The sequence below is a fragment of the Opisthocomus hoazin genome, chromosome 1 (assembly GCF_030867145.1).
Source record: "Opisthocomus hoazin isolate bOpiHoa1 chromosome 1, bOpiHoa1.hap1, whole genome shotgun sequence".
Lineage (NCBI taxonomy): Eukaryota > Metazoa > Chordata > Aves > Opisthocomiformes > Opisthocomidae > Opisthocomus > Opisthocomus hoazin.
The window spans coordinates 25978975-25998822 of NC_134414.1; the positions used below are offsets into that span (position 1 = coordinate 25978975).

Genomic DNA, 19848 nt, shown 5'->3' on the forward strand with positions numbered 1-19848 from the left:
TTATGACTTATTTTGCTTCCTGAAAGATAACTGACAAGCACCTGCCTGCTTGACTTCTCTAAGGCTGATCTGTTTAGTCCTAGAATGCGGCAGTCTTCCCTCAGCAGGCTGATTATCATAAACTAACAGCCATTAAAATTTATTGATGCGCTGAGCTATGAATACTGGTGGCTGAAGAATGTAATACCTGCTTTATTTAGCTGAAGAGTTGAAAAGCTTATTTGTTCCATAGCTTGGAATAACCTCTTCATTTGCAGCAACTAAATCAAATGGGGATTATAATTGAATCTCAACTAGCTGCTGGGAAGCACTTAGAGAACACTTTTAGTGTGAAGGTGGTTGAACACCAGCATGAGTTGCCCGGGGCAGTTGTGGAGCCTCCATCCTTGGAAGTACTCAGAACTCAGCTGGACACAGTCCAGGGCAGTCTGCTAGCTCTGACCGTGATTTGAGCAGGGAGTTGGACTAGATGAGCGGTGTCCAGGTCTCTGGCTGCAGGGAGTGCCTGAGCCTGGCGCTCGTACCGGCGGACAGCAGAGACAACGGCTGTATTCGGTGCAAGCAGGTGAATGACCTGCTCAGCCTGGTGGCAGAGCTGAAGGAGGAAGTGGAGAGGCTGAGGAGCATCCAGGAGTGTGAGAAGGAGATCGACTGGTGGAGCCGCACCCTGCCCTCCCTGAGGCAGAGGCAGCAGGAGGCGGCTCCACAGAAAGCAGAGAACCCCCTACCCTCTTGCCACCGAGCAGAAAGAGGGGGCCTAAGAGATGGGGGGGAATGGAAACGGGTCCCTGCTCGGGGTGGCAAGCGAATCTCCCCCCGGCCTCCCTCACCTGCCCAGTTGCCCTTAAGCAACAGGTATGGGGCTCTGGAATGTGAGGGACCGGCCACAGAGGATGTGGGTGAAGGTGAGGCTCCATCCAGGGGGTTGCCTAGAACGAGTCAGACAGCCCCACGTATTACAACTGCCTCAGCTAACAAAAAAAGGAGGGTCATTGTCATAGGTGATTCCCTTCTGAGGGGAACAGAGGGCCCGATCTGCCGACCGGACCCATCCCACAGGGAAGTCTGCTGCCTCCCTGGGGCCCGGGTTAGGGATGTTGCTAAGGAACTCCCTGGTCTGGTGCGGCCTTCTGATTATTACCCCCTCTTGGTAATGCAGGTTGGCGGGGACGAGATAGCAGAAAGAAGTCCCAAGGCCATCAAAAGGGACTTCAGGGCACTGGGGCGACTGGTTGAGGGATCAGGGGCGCAGGTGGTGTTTTCCTCCATCCCATCAGTGGCAGGGAACAGCACTGAAAGGGGCAGGAAAACTCACCTGGTTAACAGGTGGCTCAGGGACTGGTGCCATCAGTCAAATTTTGCCTTCTTTGATCATGGGGAAGGTGTACACAGCACCAGGCCTGCTGGCGACAGGTGGAACTCAGCTATCTCACAGGGGAAAAAGAATTCTTGGCCACGAGCTGGCGGGGCTCATTGAGAGGGCTTTAGACTAGGTTCGAAGGGGGAAGGGGATATTGCCCAGCTCACTAGGGATGAGCCCAGACTTGGAGTGCCAAGGCCAGGTGTGAGATTGACAGCCCAGCTCAAGTGTGTTTACACCAATGCACGTAGCATGGGCAATAAACAGGAGGAGCTGGAAGCCATTATACAGCAGGACGGCTACGACTTGGTCGCCATCACAGAAACGTGGTGGGACAACTCGCATGACTGGCATGCTGTCATAGATGGCTACAGACTCTTTAGGAAAGACAGACCAACAAGGAGAGGTGGGGGAGTTGCTCTATATGTGAGGGAGCAACTGGAATGCATTGAGCTTGGCCTGGGGGCAAATGAGGAACAAGTTGAAAGCTTGTGGGTTAGAATTAAGGGACAGGCTCACACAGGTGACATTACGGTGGGTGTGTACTACAGGCCACCTGACCAGGAGGAGGAGGTTGATGAGGCCTTCTACAGGCAGCTGCAAGCAGCCTCACAGTCACAGGCCCTGGTTCTCATGGGGGGACTTCAACCACCCTGACATCAGCTGGGAAGACCATACAGCTAGGCAGGCGCAATCCAGGAGGTTCCTACAGAGCATCGATGATAACTTTGTGATGCAAGTGGTGGAGGAACCAACAAGGAAAGGCACTCTGCTGGACCTGGTATTAACAAACAGGAGGGACTGGTGGAGGATGTGAAAGTTGGAGGTAGACTCCGCTGCAGTGACCATGAAATGGTCGAGTTCAGGATCCTGCGTGGAGGAAGCAGGGCGATAAGCAGGATCAAAACCCTGGACCTCAGGAAGGCTGACTTTGCCCTCTTCAAGGAGCTACTGGGAGGAATCCCGTGGGCCAGGGCTCTCGAAGGCAGGGGGGTCCATGAGTGCTGGTCACTCTTTAAACAACACTTCTTCCATGCACAGGAGCAATGCATCCCCCTGAGAAAGAAATCGAGCAAAGGAGGCAGGAGACCTGCATGGTTAAACAAGGAGCTTCTAGCAGAGATCAGGCAGAAGAGAAAGGTCCATGGAGTGTGGAAAGAGGGGCAGGCCACTTGGGAAGAGTACAGAAATGTGGTGAGAGCATGCAGGGATGCGACGAGGAAGGCCAAGGCCCACCTGGAATTGAAGCTGGCAAGGGATGTCAAAAACAACAAGAAGGGCTTCTTCAACTACATCAGCAGCAAAAGGAAGGCTAGGGACAATGTGGGGCCGCTGCTGAATGAGGCGGGTGTCCTGGTGACGGAGGATGCGGAGAAGGCAGAGCTACTGAATGCCTTCTTTGCTTCAGTCTTCAGTGCTAAGACTGGCCCTCAGGAATCCCAGGCCCCGGAGGTAAGAGAAGAAGCCTACAGAGAGGATGACTTTCCCTTGCTCGAGGAGGACTGTGTGAGGGATCGCTTAAGCGATCTGGACGTCCACAAATCCATGGGCCCCGATGGAATGCACTCACGAGTGCTGAGAGAGCTGGCGGATGTCATTGCTGAGCTACTCTCCATCATCTTTGAGAGGTCCTGGAGGACAGGAGAGGTGCCTGAGGACTGGAGAAAGGCCAATGTCACTCCAATCTTCAAAAAGGGCAAGAAGGAGGACCCAGGGAACTACAGGCCGGTCAGCCTCACCTCCATCCCGGGTAAGGTGATGGAGCAGCTTATCCTGGAGGCCATCATCAAGCAAGTGGAAGAAAAGAAGGTTATCAGGAGTAGTCAGCATGGATTCACCAAGGGGAAATCATGCCTGACCAATCTAATAGCTTTCTACGATGACATGACTGGCTGGGTAGATGAAGGGAGAACCGTGGATGTTGCCTACCTCGACTTCAGCAAGGCTTTTGACAGAGTCTCCCATGATATCCTCCTAGGGAAGCTGAGGAAGTGTGGGCTGGATGAGTGGTCGGTGAAGTGGATAGAGAACTGGCTGAATGGCAGAACTCAGAGGGTTGTCATCAGCGGCGCTGAGTCTAGTTGGAGGCTGGTAACAAGTGGTGTCCCCCAGGGGTCAGTACTGGGCCCAGTCTTGTTTAACTTCTTCATCAACGACCTGGATGAAGAGTTAGAATGTACCCTCAGCACGTTTGCTGATGACACCAAACTGGGAGGTGTGGTAGACACACCGGAAGGCTGTGCTGCCATTCAGCGTGACCTGGACAGGCTGGAAAGCTGGGCAGAGAGGAACCTGATGAGGTTCAACAAAGGCAAATGCAGGGTCCTGCACCTGGGGAGGAACAACCCCATGCATCAGTACAGGCTTGGGGCGGACCTGCTGGAGAGCAGCTCTGCGGAGAGGGACCTGGGTGTCCTGGTGGACGACAGGTTAACCATGAGCCAGCAGTGTGCCCTGGCTGCCAAGAAAGCCAATGGGATCCTGGGGTGCATCAAGAAGAGTGTGGCCAGCAGGACGAGGGAGGTTCTCCTTCCCCTCTACACTGCCCTAGTGAGGCCTCATCTGGAGTACTGTGTCCAGTTCTGGGCTCCCCAGTTCAAGAAAGATGAAGAGCTACTGGAGAGAGTCCAGTGGAGGGCTACAAGGATGATGAGGGGACTGGAACATCTCCCCTATGAGGAGAGGCTGCGGGAGCTGGGCTTGTTCAGCCTGAAGAAGAGAAGGCTGAGAGGGGATCTAATAAATGCTTATAAATATCTGAAGGGTGGGTGTCAGGAGGATGGGGCCAAGCTCTTTTCAGTGGTGCCCAGTGACAGGACAAGGGGCAATGGGCGCAAACTGAGGCACAGGAAGTTCCGTCTGAACATGAGGAGGAACTTCTTCCCTCTGAGGGTGACGGAGCCCTGGAACAGGCTGCCCAGGGAGGTTGTGGATTCTCCTTCTCTGGAGATATTCAAGACCCGCCTGGACAAGGTCCTTTGCAGCCTGCTGTAGGTGACCCTGCTTCGGCAGGAGGGTTGGACTAGATGACCCACAGAGGTCCCTTCCAACCCCTACTATTCTGTGATTCTGTGATTTTGAACCTGAACTATTCTGTGGCTGTGTGACTTGTGTTTTGGAAGAGGAGGAGATTAGGAGCAGGTAGGCAGCATACCTTGCCCATCCACCTTCCACGTAGGTATGAAGCAGAGCTTAGATACACTGAAATATCTAACATTTTGGGTTAGTTATTGGCTGATCTTACGTTTAGTGAGGAAATCTATTACTGCTATAGTCTTCCACTCAAAGCAAGGCAATCAAGTTCATTGTGTTTTTGATTTGTAGTTCATAAACAGTGCTTTCAGATAGTGTTTTTAGTGTTGTTGTTCTCTCCTGTTGACTTCCTAAGCATGGCTGGTTTTTACTTTGAATGATGGTTTCCAGATTTTCACAGGATGGGATCTTGATGGAAATTTTCATTACATCTGTACTTTTCTTTGTAAAATATTAAGGTTGGTTATAGGACCCAACTTAAAAAGTCAACAATTGCTGTTCTTTTGGAATTCATTCTCATTGAAGTGATTAACACATATTCCGTATTTTTTCAACTATTAGACAACGTTTCTCTTTCTCTCTTCTATTTCTGCTCTTCACATGCATCTTGATACAGGTCATAACAAGATGAGTTTAAATCAGAAGTAGGGTTTTAAAATGTATTTTTGTTTAAGAAGCATGGTTAAATGCAGGAGGCAGCATTTTGCTTTTTGCATGGAGAACTGATTGAGTGTGGGCATCTTGAGGGGGTGCTGGCTGCAGAAATTGTGGAGGGCGAGATCTTAAATGAAGCAGCAGTGTCTTGGTAGGAGGAACTGAGACACAGGTAGGTGCAGTACTGTCGGTGGAGTGAGCAGGAGCAATGAATTTGGGTGGAATCTGAAATTTGCAGAGGAAGTTCTGGGGCAGAAGTGTTAAACTGGGGATTCTGATCTGGAGTGGTGGAGAGGTTCATACTGGGGCAGAAGGAGAGTCAAACTGTGGAGGAGGACACCCAGTACTTTGGGAGGAAGGAGGTCTAGGAAATGAACGAGCATGCACAAGGATCTGTAGACCAAGAGGGGGTTGGGTTTCTCGGGTGGCACGCCTGTCTGCTTTACCACTTTTAGGATAGGGCCTGAGGCTGCAGAGCTGAACTGGACTGTCCACTCTCATAGTGACTGAGGAAGTACAGCAACCGAAAGGGAGGCTGAAAAGGTTGTAGGCTCCACTTTTGTGCTGTATCACGTTCAGATTGGCCATGCAGTGAGCATTTGTAGGGGTAAGTGGGCTGCCTTGTGTGAGGATCCTGTTTTTTTATCTGTTTCACTTCGCCTTCATTTGGACATTGGCTTATGCTCATGCCTATAATTAAATCTTAATGACTATGGATTACAAGATTTTGTATTTCAAAATTCACTTCAGAAGCTTTTATGGACAGCAGTAAGTTTGGGCCTTTAATTTTATCACAGAGGCAGATTTTAATGATCTGTTGTGTGTCACTTGGCAGTAGTTCAGCTACAACGGGATTAAAATTGAAAATCTCCCTGTTTTTTCGTAGAAGACTAACCAGAATGTTCAGGCAGCATTTATGGTATATTTTGAGATTTTTGTGCGAATCTGTTGCCCAGAATTTTGCTGAATGACAAACTGTGCTGTTATAATCCTACAGCTACTGTGTTTATTATAACTTTGTGATATTGAAGCCATTTGTCTTGTGTTTTGTGAGCCTTTGGCAAAGGGATTTCCCTGTCTGTTTTCTTACACAGGCAAACATGCTGAAGACATATTTGGTGAATTGTTTAATGAGGCCAACAGCTTCTACATCAGAGCAAATTCCCTTCAAGACAGAATTGATCGCCTTGCTGTCAAAGTTACCCAGCTGGATTCAACAGTAGAAGAGGGTAGGTAATTGCGTGAAAGCATTGAGCCAGAAGTGATGTTGACAAGACCGCAGTATTTAATTACACAACAATCTCAGGCTTTTCAAAGTAATCCTGAACCGATATTTCATCTTGTTTTCTCAGTAAGGCAAGCTGGGAAAAATCATGTTAGCAGAGCGAGGAAAAAATGTTCTGGAGTCGTATAACTGTCTTCATTTTTGACTTACTGTTACTTCAAGAAGCCCCTTTAGTAATGGAGCCATTAAGCTGCCTTTTTCACAGGGAAAACTTTTAGTTTCCGAGCGTAATAAATAAGAGTTGAATAAATCTAGGCTTTACTGGAAATATGTCAGAATATTGGAAACAGTTTGAGACAGTAGATCTGTTTATTTAATTCAGGGTAGGGTTGTCACAAACTATATGTGAGTAACGTCTGTTCTGCAGTCATCTAAGATCTTACCATACTCTTTACCTAAATGAGGCACTGCGTGTTTGCATCAACGAGGTGAAATTCTCTAGCAGGTTCTAGTCACTAGAAACTAGAAACTAGAAATTTTAGTTCCTTTAAAATGCTGTTACATCCTCACTTGCGTACATGTTTGGTCATTCACTTTTTAAATACACAGTGAAAACAAAGGATTTAAGTAACATCATTACATTGTTCAAAAGCATTTATTTGGGTAAGTAAAACACGTTTCTCTGTCTATCTTTAAAAGCTGTACTGTGCATGTTTGCTTACATGTGCTGTTACATGTCTGAGCCAGGCACTGCCTGTGCTCCCTGTTTGGATAATTCCTGACGTTTAGTAAAATGTCAGTAAATTGTTACATCAGGACAATACTATTTATCAGTAGTAGTTAATGCTACTTGTGATATATTTAATAGTACTATTTATATGGTTTATATATTATTTTTAATATTTATAATTGTGTAGTGTATGTATTATATTTAATACTACTAATGCCAATATTAAATGTTACTGTTGATATTTAGTAGTGTGATATTTAATCTTCCATTTTTAGCATGTTATGCTCTGAAAATTATTGCATGCTTAATTTTTTTCTGGTTTTGGAACATGTTAACTGGTAGAGTATCACAGTCAATACTAGCACCTTTCTTTCGCTGTCTTAGCGGTGACATAAACGAAGCTGTTGTGGAGTCACTATTCAGCTTAGTTTTGAGGCCTGTTATGGTGGTAATATGAGCAAATTAGATTATATTCATGCACTGTACTTGCTCTGTGCTGAGGCGGATGATGTCAGTCTTCATGACAACATTTTTGGAAACGCAGTCCTCATCAGAGGTTGTTTTACTTTTGTTTAATGTCTCATTTATATTATGAAATACCTCCTGGCTAGGTTCCAGAGTTTGGAGAGTAATTAAGAGCAGCCTGTTGGAAGGGGAAATTGGTGTATGGACTAAGAATTTAATCAGTTTTAATTTTAAACTGACAGCACTTATTACTCTTGCATTGCTAATGATCTGTGACATTAATAAGCTATATATACAAACTGCTGTCACTTTAGTGTCAGTAGAAAATTTTATTAGCTATTTTGCTGTAGAAGTTGAAGTCTTTATAATAATTCATTGTACTGTCACTAATACTAAACATATTTCTGGGTAGTTTAGGCATTAAAGTAAAATGTCAGTTGCTAGGTTGATTTTAAAAAAAACCTTTAGATTTAATTGCATCAGTGATTTCTTACATTCTTAGTTATAACTAATATATAGTGTATATATAAAAATATTTTTATATAACTAATACTACGGTTGAAAAAAACATTTTAAAATAATTGAGGTTAAGTTTTCAAAAGCATGTAAATACCTTACACTAAAAAGACCCAGAAGAATGGGATTTGTGCCCTTTTGAATGTCTTCCTTCAAACAAGAATGTAACAATTCATATATATATATATGAATCATAGAATTGTAGGTTGGAAAAGACCTCTAAGATCATCAAGTCCAACCATCAACCCAACACCACCATGCCTACTATGAAAAACCTGCCTGAAATACTTTACTGGTTTATTTATAGGCAGGTTTAAATAGAAAGTAGTTTTTCAAAAATGATGTTTTGATACTTCAGTTGATGTGGATAGGGGAATGACAATTTGGAATGAAATACTCTTAATTTTTTGCTATTTTAAAAGCTATGGAAGAATCTAAGTGGCCTTGGAGTGAGAGGCAAGACCTCAGCTCAGATAACATAACATAAATAGCTGGGTAGAGAAGTCTGAGTGGGATTTGGTTTCCGTTATGACAAAAGATAACAGCATACCTTACAGGGTCTGTATGAAAATTCATGCTTTTCTGGTTTTGCAGGTTGTCAGTATATTAATCATCAATACTTTAAATTTTTTTGCCCACTGCTGTTCAGTTACTGTGTGAAATTCTCACCGTTTGTTCTCGAGACTTGATAAATCAGAAGACTGGGCAAGAAATACTAGATGAAATGTTAATGGCAATAAAAAGAAAATAGGGCAGTGCATTTTGTTTGCCCTGCTTCTACAGCTTACACTGTTGTGACACAGTGGGATCAGTTCAGGAAATGGTTGGTGTCACTGAGGACAAGCCAGGGAAGACTTCAGCACTCTGTTCAACTGAAGTCGAAAACCTGTATTTCAGGTTGCATAAGAGGTCACTCCATCTCAGGAAAATTTGTATTGAGAATGTAAGTCAGTCTTGCTACAAGTGACTGGAACAATTAAAGGCAGCTTTAATCGTTCATTTGATAAGAAAGGCCAGTATTGTTTCCCCCAGAACTGTGTATGTGAAAAGATGAAATGGAAGTATGTTACTGGACTGTATAAAGAAAGTAAGTGTTGATAGAGAGATGAGGAAAACTTAAGATCAAGGGATGTTCAATTATATGGAAAGATTTTGGAGCTGAAAGATGGTAAAAGATGTGGAACTCTCTCTCAGAGGAGGTTGTGGAGGCCATAATTTAATTAAACTTAGAATAGGGTTGAATGTGTGTGGATACCACGTGTAATTAGAAGACATGCTGTCGCAAAGGATTACCAGACCTCATGTTGCAGGTTTGGAGTTAGTCTTTCTGCTATTAGAAGTCCGTGTTTAACCTCATAAAAAGGGGAGATCATTTGACATCTGCATGTGACAGGATTCTTGCATCATCTTCCAAGACACAGTCCATGGTCCCATTGTTTTCAGTAAGGTTCTGGACCAAGGGGCACTTAAATCTGATTTATTATGCTAATTCTTGTATGCCTTAGTGCTTAAATATTGTGATTATCCACTAAAGAAAAATCTTTCAATTTTCCCTCTGTAATTTAGCTGAAAGTATTTTAAATAGCTAGTGTAAAATGGACTTTGTTTATACCCTTATGTTAATTTTGGACCTGTGATAAATGTATTTTTGTTTCTAACAGTATCGTTACAGGATATCAACATGAAAAAAGCATTCAAGAGCTCAACAATTCAAGATCAGCAGGTAGTTTCAAAGAACAGCATTCCTAACCCGGTGGCTGATATTTATAATCAGAGTGACAAACCACCACCTCTGAATATCCTTTCACCTTACAGGTACGGAAATATTAATTGTTTACCCTTTATCTCCTAGTTGTATGTAGAGAGTAGTTACAGCAGGAGGGAAAAGCTGCATTGGTTATTGAGATTTGTTTTTTTGGGGACTTCCCTGTTCATGGAAAGAAAAATTGCTATTACCACACTTAAAATCACAAGTTGTACCTGACAAAAATCATCATATTTCAGTGTATTATATGGCAGCACAGGATCAGAGAGCAAGGAGCATTGACCATGTGAAAAGTGGAAAGAAAATTGGTAATATACTAAACTGGTTTCTTTGGTTCATTTATCCAGAAAGCTGGATTTGTTGCTTTTGCCTTCCCTCTATTCTCCCTCTTCCCCACAACACAGGCACACGTGTGCACACGCACAATCTTTACCTTTTCTTTTCCTGGTTACTTACTGGTGAATAGAAGTGCAGCAAGCAGGACTTTGTTTCCTGTTTCCTTTAAGTTTATTGTTGCTCATGAAATGAGTGTAATTTGTCTGTCTGAAGGGTTGTGAACAACATGTTTTTACTGTGTCCTTCAGCTTGTGAGAGGTACTAGATTGGGAGGTTTCTGTGTAAAGCAGGCACTCAATCTGCAGTAAAGTATTTAAATTTTTCTTAGGAATGGCACCGCAGAGCATTTGCAGAGTTTTGTTTTTAAGAGCTTTTAATTGGAAGGTAAAATTATTAGATTTACAGCTGAAGGACATGCTTTTTGCCACTGCTACAGACAGTGGTGATGTTTGATTGGTTATAGGCATCCAGTTAGCAAGAGTTGCTATCGATCAGCTGTTCTGCACAGCTATGTCCTAATATGTGTCTGGATGACAGTGTCAGTGACCTTTATTGTTATTCTTGTTTTATTAGGGATACTTTAGTGAAATTTACTTAAATTATATTTCTTCATAAGTCTTTTACATCTGCTAAATTTAAATTATTTCTGTTTGCCTTGGACAAAGCTTAAATGAACTTCAAATTGTAGTCTGACCAAAGCTGGAGGGGTGGAAGAGTGGCCCCAGTACCCCCTTCAGTAGGTTAGATGTTTGTAGCAAGGAGATCTAGCGCACAAAAAGTAAGGGTTTTATGGCTGTATGACCAGATAGTATACAATATCTGCTCTCCGTACCCTGCTCCAGTGGTTGTAAGGTTTCCATGTGCTGGATCTCCATTGCTCTTGATCTTGATGGTATAAATTAGTATCAGCTGCCATTAAAATTTGTCCAGGAAGACATTAGGACCCAGAGCCAAAATGGACTCTGAAGGACACCAGTTTAGCAAGCTAGACTGGGATCACAGTCACATGCGGTTTGGACCATGCTAGCTGCCCTGCCATGTTGACTCTTCCTACATCCATTGCTTTCCAGGAGTTTAGGGTATTAGAAGATTCCCTGTTTCAGGGGCATATATTTGATAGCATACCTTTTTTGTGGCTTCTTAGCCTGGGTGTCCTTGGCTCCTGCTGCCAATTGGAGCTGGCAAGCCCAGGCCTGCTCTGTCTCAGGTCCTCCTGGAACAGTCTGGTAGGATTCAACCTTGCAGTTGCCACCCCTTTGGTATCCCTTCCCCTAGTTAGAAGAGTCCCACTGAGAAGCGACTGTCTTGTGCTTCCTGTCATAAGGGCAAACATACTCAGACCTACTTTGTTCCGAAGTTCAGATCTAAAGATATGTCTGTATTGAGCAAAATACTCCTTTTCCAGTTCTTTGAGACAGCTGAGTTCCATTCTGATGGCCCTCTGTCCCCTACACATCCCGTCTTGGCACTGATCTTCATGTGGCACCAGTGAATTTCCTTCCGGTGAGCTGGCTGGTGCAGAAGCCCTCCTGCTGAGCTCTGAGCTGGGAACATGCCTCCCAAAAGCCTGTGCATTCCATCCCTTTTCCCCTGAAATTCTTGGCATGAATCAAGGCAATTGTGAGCTGTAACTACCAAGAGTGGCGTTCAATACGCTTGGCATGCTGTCACCCTGTAATGCAAAAAAGATGAAGTTTGGATGATCATCGAAGGTGAGTTTTGTTGGTTTAAAAAATACTAATTCATATTTTCTTAGCTTTTCTTCTACTGTATTTCCAGGGATGATAAGAAAGATGGATTGAAGTTCTATACTGATCCTTCCTATTTCTTTGATCTTTGGAAAGAAAAAATGTTACAAGATACTGAAGATAAGCGAAAAGAAAAGAGGAGACAAAAGGTAAAAGCAGAAGCATAATAGCCAATGTATGTATTACAATTTCGTGTACTGTTGTCCAGGCATGAAAATTGCTAGGTCATACTTATTTTGTGTGCATGGAAAGACTGTTCCTCCTTATACGTGGCTGTAGATTCAGTTGGTTCAGTTCTTATAGCTCATACTGTCTATTTTAAGAAGTTGGCAAATTGAATTTTAGGAGTACTGTAGTTATCTTCCAAGATACTTTCTTTAATCCTTTGCCAATGTTTGCTTACTAGTGCTCAGCAAAATGGCCCTGTTGTGCTTTGGAAAAAGACGCTGTGATTAAGGGGGGGGCGGGCAAACAAAAAAGGAATTTGAATTATGGTTTCCTTTGTTTTCGTAGTTCTTTATTCAGCAGCATCAACTCCTGTAGCAAAACATGAGCTTATCCAGAAATAAATATTTTGTTCGGTTTTTTAATTCCTTCATAGTAACTCTTCACTTGTCTACACCTGTTACAAGTTAGTAAGATGTTAATGCACAGCAAAATTATTCTGTCGTTCAGCAACAAGAGAAGATTAATTTTAGGAGTAATATTCTTTGTTTCCTCCAAGTTTAAAGCCAACAGAAAAAGGCTTTTTCATAGAAAAGTGTCTTCCGTCCTTCTGGAGTCTCTTCAGCACTTTGATCCCAGATATGTATTCTGATGCAATCAAGATTTTCTTAGTGGATACTAGTTTTGAGTGAATAAATTAGTTGCTACTTCTGCAGCTTCTTTGCAGTGATTTTTTTTATCACATGAGAGCTTTAAGATTTTTGAAGATAATTCTGGGGGGAAAAAAAAAAAAAAGGAAAGTTTGAAGCAATGACTGTGTGTCTTATATGGCAGAAGGTGCCCTTCAGACTGGTTCAGTGAGTGATGAGGGGTTTAGAAAAAAAGGAATCCAAACAAGATGCACAGACTGCTGAGAGGAAATAGAAGGAAGCTACTTAGTTTTCAGTACGCATATACGTGTGTATGTACATATATGCATATATGTCATATATTAGCATACATATATATAAGCAGGTATCATAATACATCAGCATATATACACACAAGTATTATACAGATGTATATGTACATGTCTAATACATGAATATACATGCTAATGTATATTTGTGTATATACATGAAGAGTATAATACATGTATATATATATGCTAATATATATGGTAGCTTCTGAGAAATCAAATTGTAGGTCATGGCTGGGAAGCTTTACTGTTCTGTTTTTATAAAATTCTATTGATTCCTTGTTCCTGTTGCTAGACAAAACTTTCTGACTACAACATTTTTAAACAAAACTTGAAGACTTGGTTTAACTAAAACATTTTGTGAATTCATGATTTTAAAAGTTCTGGAAGAAATAAATCAGATCTTCCTGGTAAGAGTATGAGTCAGATGTTTTCCGTTTTGACAGTTATCTCTGTATTGAAATATTAAATAGAGTTGGAAAAGGTGAGTAAACATTTTCAGTAGAAGTTACTATCTAAAGCAGAATATTGGAAAATACTTGTGTAACTGTACACCAATGTATATGCAAAGTTATAATCCCACTATGTTCTCAGTATAAATCACAGAGCTTATTAAAAGACTGAAAATAATTAAAGAAGCTTTCATTCTCTAGTTTAGTTGTTTTTTTTTTTAAATTTCACTCAGTATTTCTTTATGAAAAGTATATAGGGATAATTGCACTCTTTGTGTTTTTTTTTTCCTCCCACCTTCTTCCCTTCAAATTTAGATCTTTTCACTAGAGAGGGGATAAAAAGAAACTATAAACTGCTAATTTTTCATAGTTATTTAATATTAAAAAAGGAAAAAATACAAAAACTTTTTAAAAAATTTATAGCGGAAAAATTTTTGATAGCTTTAGAGAGACTTTTACAACATCACTTCATATATAAACTTCCTTTGAGACTACATTTTAGACAATACATCTCACTTATTTCCATCCATGGTATCTTTTTTGTAGATTTTAATTGTCTTTGTACAGTCTACAAGCCAGATATAAAATATGCTGAATTCCAATCTTGTAGGATTATAGCCACACATCACAGAAACACCCCTTGATAAATTCTACCTGAAGTGCTATTCGATTTGATTAAATATATAACAAGACCTGCTAAGAAGAAAGCAGCATAGATTTGAGTTTGCATGGATAGGTATCACTTTGTGACAGGAAGAAATTTGGTTTTTAGCTTTCCAGAAGCTGGTGTGCAAATGAGCTGTTTATCATCTGGAACCTTTACAGAGCTGGAGGGCTTGGGTGCGATGTCTCACAGGCACAGTTTGTTCCACAGGTTGCTTAACAGACTCTAGTTTTCTTTTGTTCTGGTCCTTATGATAGCAGTGACGAGGAATTAATCTAGAGCATCTATTAGCAATTTTGTGGCTGAAATTGTATTTTGAATCTACTAAGTGAGAATTCCGTAAGCAGTTTTTCCTCTGTGGAAGCACAGCATATAGAAGTGTTGAGAAACTGTGCAGGTGAAACAGATAATACGTATTGTTCAGCGGATTGTGAGCTAGACATGCAAAAGCAGTCCTACTTAGCTGACCAAATACAGCTGGTTTTTAACCTCAATTTTTCAGGTGGCAAGTGAAGCCTGAGAGCACTCCTTGCACCAGAGAATCGGTTTTCCAGTATTATTTTGGTAATTTGCCTTAGATGCTTGAGCTGTTGCAGCAGAAGGCTTGTGAGGAGTTTCATTTTCCTGCCTTCAAATATTATAGATATTTATTGTTTCTGTATTCAGTTTAACTGAAGAAATCTAACACAGGCTTTTTCTGATTTGGCTCTTTCAGGTGAAATTTTTCTAAAAAAAAAAAAAGGTAATTCTTCACATTTAAAATCTGTGGTGTAGCCTCTGTTTTTCTTTTTTTTACTATCGAGCTTCCGGTAGTTCGGTGCCTAAGAAGTCAATGAAGTTAGTTTTGACTTTTGCATATAGCAGTAATACTCCGAATTGAATGACTTTGTAGAGCGGTTATTAACTGTTAGTTAACCAAAGGAAAGTTGTTCTACTTTGTTTTTTATTGTTCCCCGTTTTTTTCTGAGGAATGATTAGTTACTTAAATGGGAATCTTTGAATTTGAAGGGCTTGTATTTCAAAAATCATTCTTGATGACTTATGATTGATAGGATCTTGTAAATTTGTGAAGTCAGGAAAATACTCTAGGCTCACGCTTCCAGTTTTTTGAAAGTATTGCAAATACTTGCTGAAGCTACTTTCTGTTACTACCACTAATTCTTTATTAAGATGCTTGAAATATCGTTTGCCAACTCTTGATGCAAATATCAAACTTCAAATTAACTTAACCCTCTTTGATGGCTCTAATGTGTTTGTTGTGTTTGCTGAAGTTGCTTCCTGCTGCCAGCTGAATGAGGTGCCTGTTCTCTGGCTTAACCTACAGCATCCACTTGTGTCTGCCACCGCTTCTGTTACACTCGGTTAAAGGAAGTAGCTCTTCTTAATATTGCTTAACTTTCCCAAGAAATGTTTCTGGCTGTGGTTATTTTGAAAGGTTTCAGCTCCCCTAGAACTCTGTTGTCATCACCCTAGGTACTAAAACTAGAGCTGTCACCATTGTCTGTCGAGGTAACAAAAGTACTACTGGAACAACTTAAAACTACTCTGTTAGAGATGTATGTAGTTAGAGGTATATATTGTTTTGGCCGCTGCTAGTAATTGGCCTGCCCCACTGTTTTGGAAGAAATTAAATGCTGAAGAGGTGTATTTATAGAATACTTAATCCAAAAATCAGTTCCGGTAGGGTTTAGTACTGTTTGAGTAAAAAGAGTTCCAGCATTTTTATTCATTAGCGCACTTACAGATGCTGGTGTGGAAGAACCTATCCAGCTGAAATCTGATCCAGTAAAAACAAACTACACTTTATGTTTATTTTATGTTGTTTATTTATACATATGTATATATTTAGCTTTTTCATAAAAAACAGAGCAATCTCTTTAAAACCAGACTTTTAAATACATGATTGTATGTAAGCAGTCGTGTAAGCACTCCTGATTGTACAGGAGTGGTATCAAAATGATTGTCTTCTGAGCAGCATCCTACATTGGTCATAAGGTGGATATCTACATCCAGCAACTTGCAAGAAAGACTAGTTGTGACCCTTGGAGGAGGGAGTTACTATTATGTGAGAAAACTAAAGCATATTTTCAGTTAACCAAAAGGCTTACTTGCACTTTCCTCTCAAATGTACCATGATTTAGTAATAAAATCTTAATAAATGAACCAATATAAAAGTCACAAATTAAAACAAATTAAATTTTGCTGCAATCAAATGAAAAAGACAGATGTAAAGCCTTTAACAAGTATATATTCAACCGTGGCAACTAGCAAAACTTTAAATATTTAAAATAAGTCATGACTGAATCTGCCTCCCTTCTGCTCCAGTTCCTGTATTGGGTAATTTGGCTGTGAAGAAGTGGTATTAAAGGAGAAAGTAAAGCCTTGCATAACCTGGATAAAAAAGGGCGTGATTCTAAGAAGTTTTGGGAGAAAAAAGATTTTATAGGAAGTAATTAAGAACCAAGAGGATGACCTTTACTTAACATGAATCAGATCAAAAATCTACTCACTGCAGGGGCCAGGAATGAGCAAGTGTTGTCGGAACATTCGGATGTTGAACTTCAAAAAGACTTTTCTCTGTCGTTCTTAATGTTAGCAGAGGTGGATCATCAGGTCTCCCGTAGGGACATGCATGAACAAGCAAGAGATCTGAAACAAGGGCACGCAAGCCATTTGACAGATTTTTTTTTTTGTTGTTTTTTTGTGTTAGTTCGATAATGCCAAGTACATGATTTCAGAATTACTCAGTGCTGTTTGACAGTCGGAGTAAAATACCTATGTTTGTGTGCTGTACCTTTTTTTCCCCTCTTTCTTTTTGGCGAGACTGGCTTTCCAACTATTATCCCTTACTTTGAAAGGAGATTCCACAGTAAAATGCTTGCATATCAGCTTTTTACCGAACTCTTCTCTAAATACAGTTGAATGACTGCATTCTCAGGATATCAATATAACTCTTTCTTGCGAAACCATTTTTCTAGCAGCCAAAAGCCTAATACCAACTTATTAATAGGTAAAACAAGTTTAACCTGTTTATGAAGTAGTATTGTAAGATATGGACTCTAGAGATGATTATAAAAAATAAATCTAACACCCTCAAATGTTGAGAAAAGGAGTAGCACACAAATATCCTTCTCAGATTTGATTGAGCAAACTCTTTTATTTCTCTGCTGAAGCACTGATACGGTTTTTATAGCCATACTGAGTAGTCAGAGGTAGGTGAGGACAACATTTCAGAGGTGTGAAAGCATTGAGTCCCACTGCTAGGAGATCTTCCTGATAGATAAACACAGACATTGATTGGGCATGATATTATATACAAAGATTTTAAAAAACTAAATGGACTGATTTGTCCTGAAGCTACCAAGCTGTAATATATTACTGGCCTGAATATTACTGACACATTGCAGAGAGGATTATTGTCATTCATTTTTATATAAGCTAATGGGAAATAATGATGGGAAAAACTAGGAGGAATTTTGGTAGTTGATCAGATCTAAGAAGGGAGACAAAGTTAAAACAAAAAAAATATGTTTCACATAGACTGTGAAATAGGAAAGTGTTTCTAATTTTTCCATACTTCCCCAAGGCCTCAGGCAATTGTGACCCTAACGAATAGCCAAAATAACCCTGAGTATTTTTAACACAGTCTCATAAGATTGATTTGAAGGAGAAGGAAATTACAGGTGCTTCAGGACAGTCTAACTAAATGACAAATGATGTCAGTTGTTGTTAAACTTTCTGACTTTTAAATTCAGTTACATTTCTGTCTGTTGGGAAGAACAGTAGGTTGATATGACTTACATGTGCATCCTGCAGAAGGGCACAGCAGCATTCTTACTGCTAATGAGGTTCGTAGCTTAAGGAGATACTCTCATTTTCAGTGCAGAGAAGTTTTATGAAAGACTTGTCTTCGTCTATAGATCTGGTCTTGTTTTCATGCACTCTAACTGCATTTTAACCAGCTTTTTTCCTTTCCTTTTTTTCTCTCTTTGCATGCTTTATTTCTTTTGTTTGAACATTAGGAGCAAAAGCGTATAGATGGCACCACCCGTGAGGTGAAAAAGGTTAGAAAAGCCAGGAACAGACGCCAGGAGTGGAATATGATGGCGTATGACAAAGAGCTTAGACCTGACAACAGGTTGTCTCAAAGTGTGTACCATGGAGCATCTTCCGAGGGATCACTGTCCCCAGATACTAGGTCTGTTTACAGCAAAGCTGTTTGTTGTACCACAGTTGTATGTTCAGAAATACTGAGTAGAATTAGGTGTTTTTGCAGGCTGGGAATAGTTAGAATGGGTGAAACATATGATGCATGTTTTAAAGTGTGAAAGTATTTTAAAGCACAAATAACGTAACAAATTCTGTAATTAGTGATTTTTTTTTATTATTATTCATCAGCTTCAGATGAGCATTTTGTCATCCTTATATTATGCACTGTAGTGAAATGTGTTTGCTGTATACTTTGTATTTGATCTTGAGTAGTTGTAGCTGCAAAAGCATTTAAATCTGGCTCTCAGCAGATTACACCTCCTTTTGGTGTGCGCAGAAGTCTAGGTTTGGCTGGGCTCACTAGAGCATTTTCGCTCTTATTTTATTTCTCTGTCTGACACAGTTAATTGCTAGCAGTAATGCTAGGAATAAATAGAATCTAATGGAAAAAGTGCGTGACAATTTAGTGTTTAAATTGTTGACTGGCTAGGCTGGGGAAGCGGCCACCACTGCAAAAGTGTGGACTGATACCTTCAGTCTGCTGTCGAGTGGAGATTAATTTAAAAAAAAAAAAAAAAAAAAAAATCTATGGAGAACTTTACCTAATGTTTTGGTCTTTGTGAAGAGTAATCATCTTGTAATTAAAACGAAAAAATTCAAGAAAATTGCTACTGCTGTTTCAATAATATATTCAGACCCCTCCTCTCTGTCTAAAATCCTTTAATCACCAATATATTTTTTTACAGTTTCTATGCAAAACATTATCTCCTGTTTGGCAGTCTGTAATGCTTCATTAAGATGATGCTTTCCATAGGTTTATCTGGTAAAATGACGTTGGTGTTCAGCTGTCAAGTGCAAGATGGGGATTTTTTCGTCATCTCAGAGTTCTGCCTTTCACACATTTTGAGTCTTTTTTTTTGCCTAAGCATGTTGCTTCCTGGATTCCCAAGTTGAAATAGTCACATTTTAATGTGTTAAATTTGTTTTTATCTCCCAGCAATGTCAACATGTATTTGCCTATTTGCAGGTATCCGTAATATTTGCAATCTGTAGGATTTTTAAAGCAATAATTGTAGGATGCATCATTATGTTGGATATAGATGTTGCGGTATGACAGGTATCTTGTACTTTATATAAGCCTTTCAAATTTTATAATATGTGAAGAATTCTAAATTTCAATGAATTAAATATCAGCGATTGAATCCTGAAATCTGTGTTTTACACGCGTGAAGGCTGAAGTTTGTGAGCGGTAGCGAGGTAGAGAGAAGGCTTTCTATTTTTTATCCTGGGGTAGCCTTAGCTGTAGGAACTAAGCTGTAAAAATCCCCATGCGTATAGAAGTAAGTACTGGTTTGAGAGACATTTTTATGCTGACAGTTACTGCATGGGCAGTGTTTTATATATAAATAAGGTCCCAAAGAAGCGTGTTGGCTATATTATGATTCTTTTTTAATGCTAAAGTAATAAAAAAGCTTATGTTTCTTCTCGTTTGCTGAGTGTAAGACTTACTCATTAAATGTTGACACCCAAATGTCCAGACCGTGGCAATTTACAGTGTATTTGTTATA

General features: G+C 40.6%; 1 protein-coding gene across 3 annotated transcripts in view; it reads left to right on the forward strand.

Moving 5' to 3' along the window:
* The window catches only part of WASF3 (WASP family member 3), an 86158-nt gene that overhangs the window by 59767 nt on the left and 6543 nt on the right, over nt 1-19848 (forward strand). For 2 of the 3 annotated variants that reach the window (XM_075419723.1, XM_075419715.1), the window contains 4 exons: nt 6142-6276; nt 9645-9798; nt 11864-11981; nt 18094-18269. In XM_075419723.1, the coding sequence (XP_075275838.1) occupies nt 6142-6276; nt 9645-9798; nt 11864-11981; nt 18094-18269 (583 nt within the window). The remainder of the gene's footprint in view (nt 1-6141; nt 6277-9644; nt 9799-11863; nt 11982-18093; nt 18270-19848) is intronic. The other variant, XM_075419731.1, reaches the window with a different exon arrangement.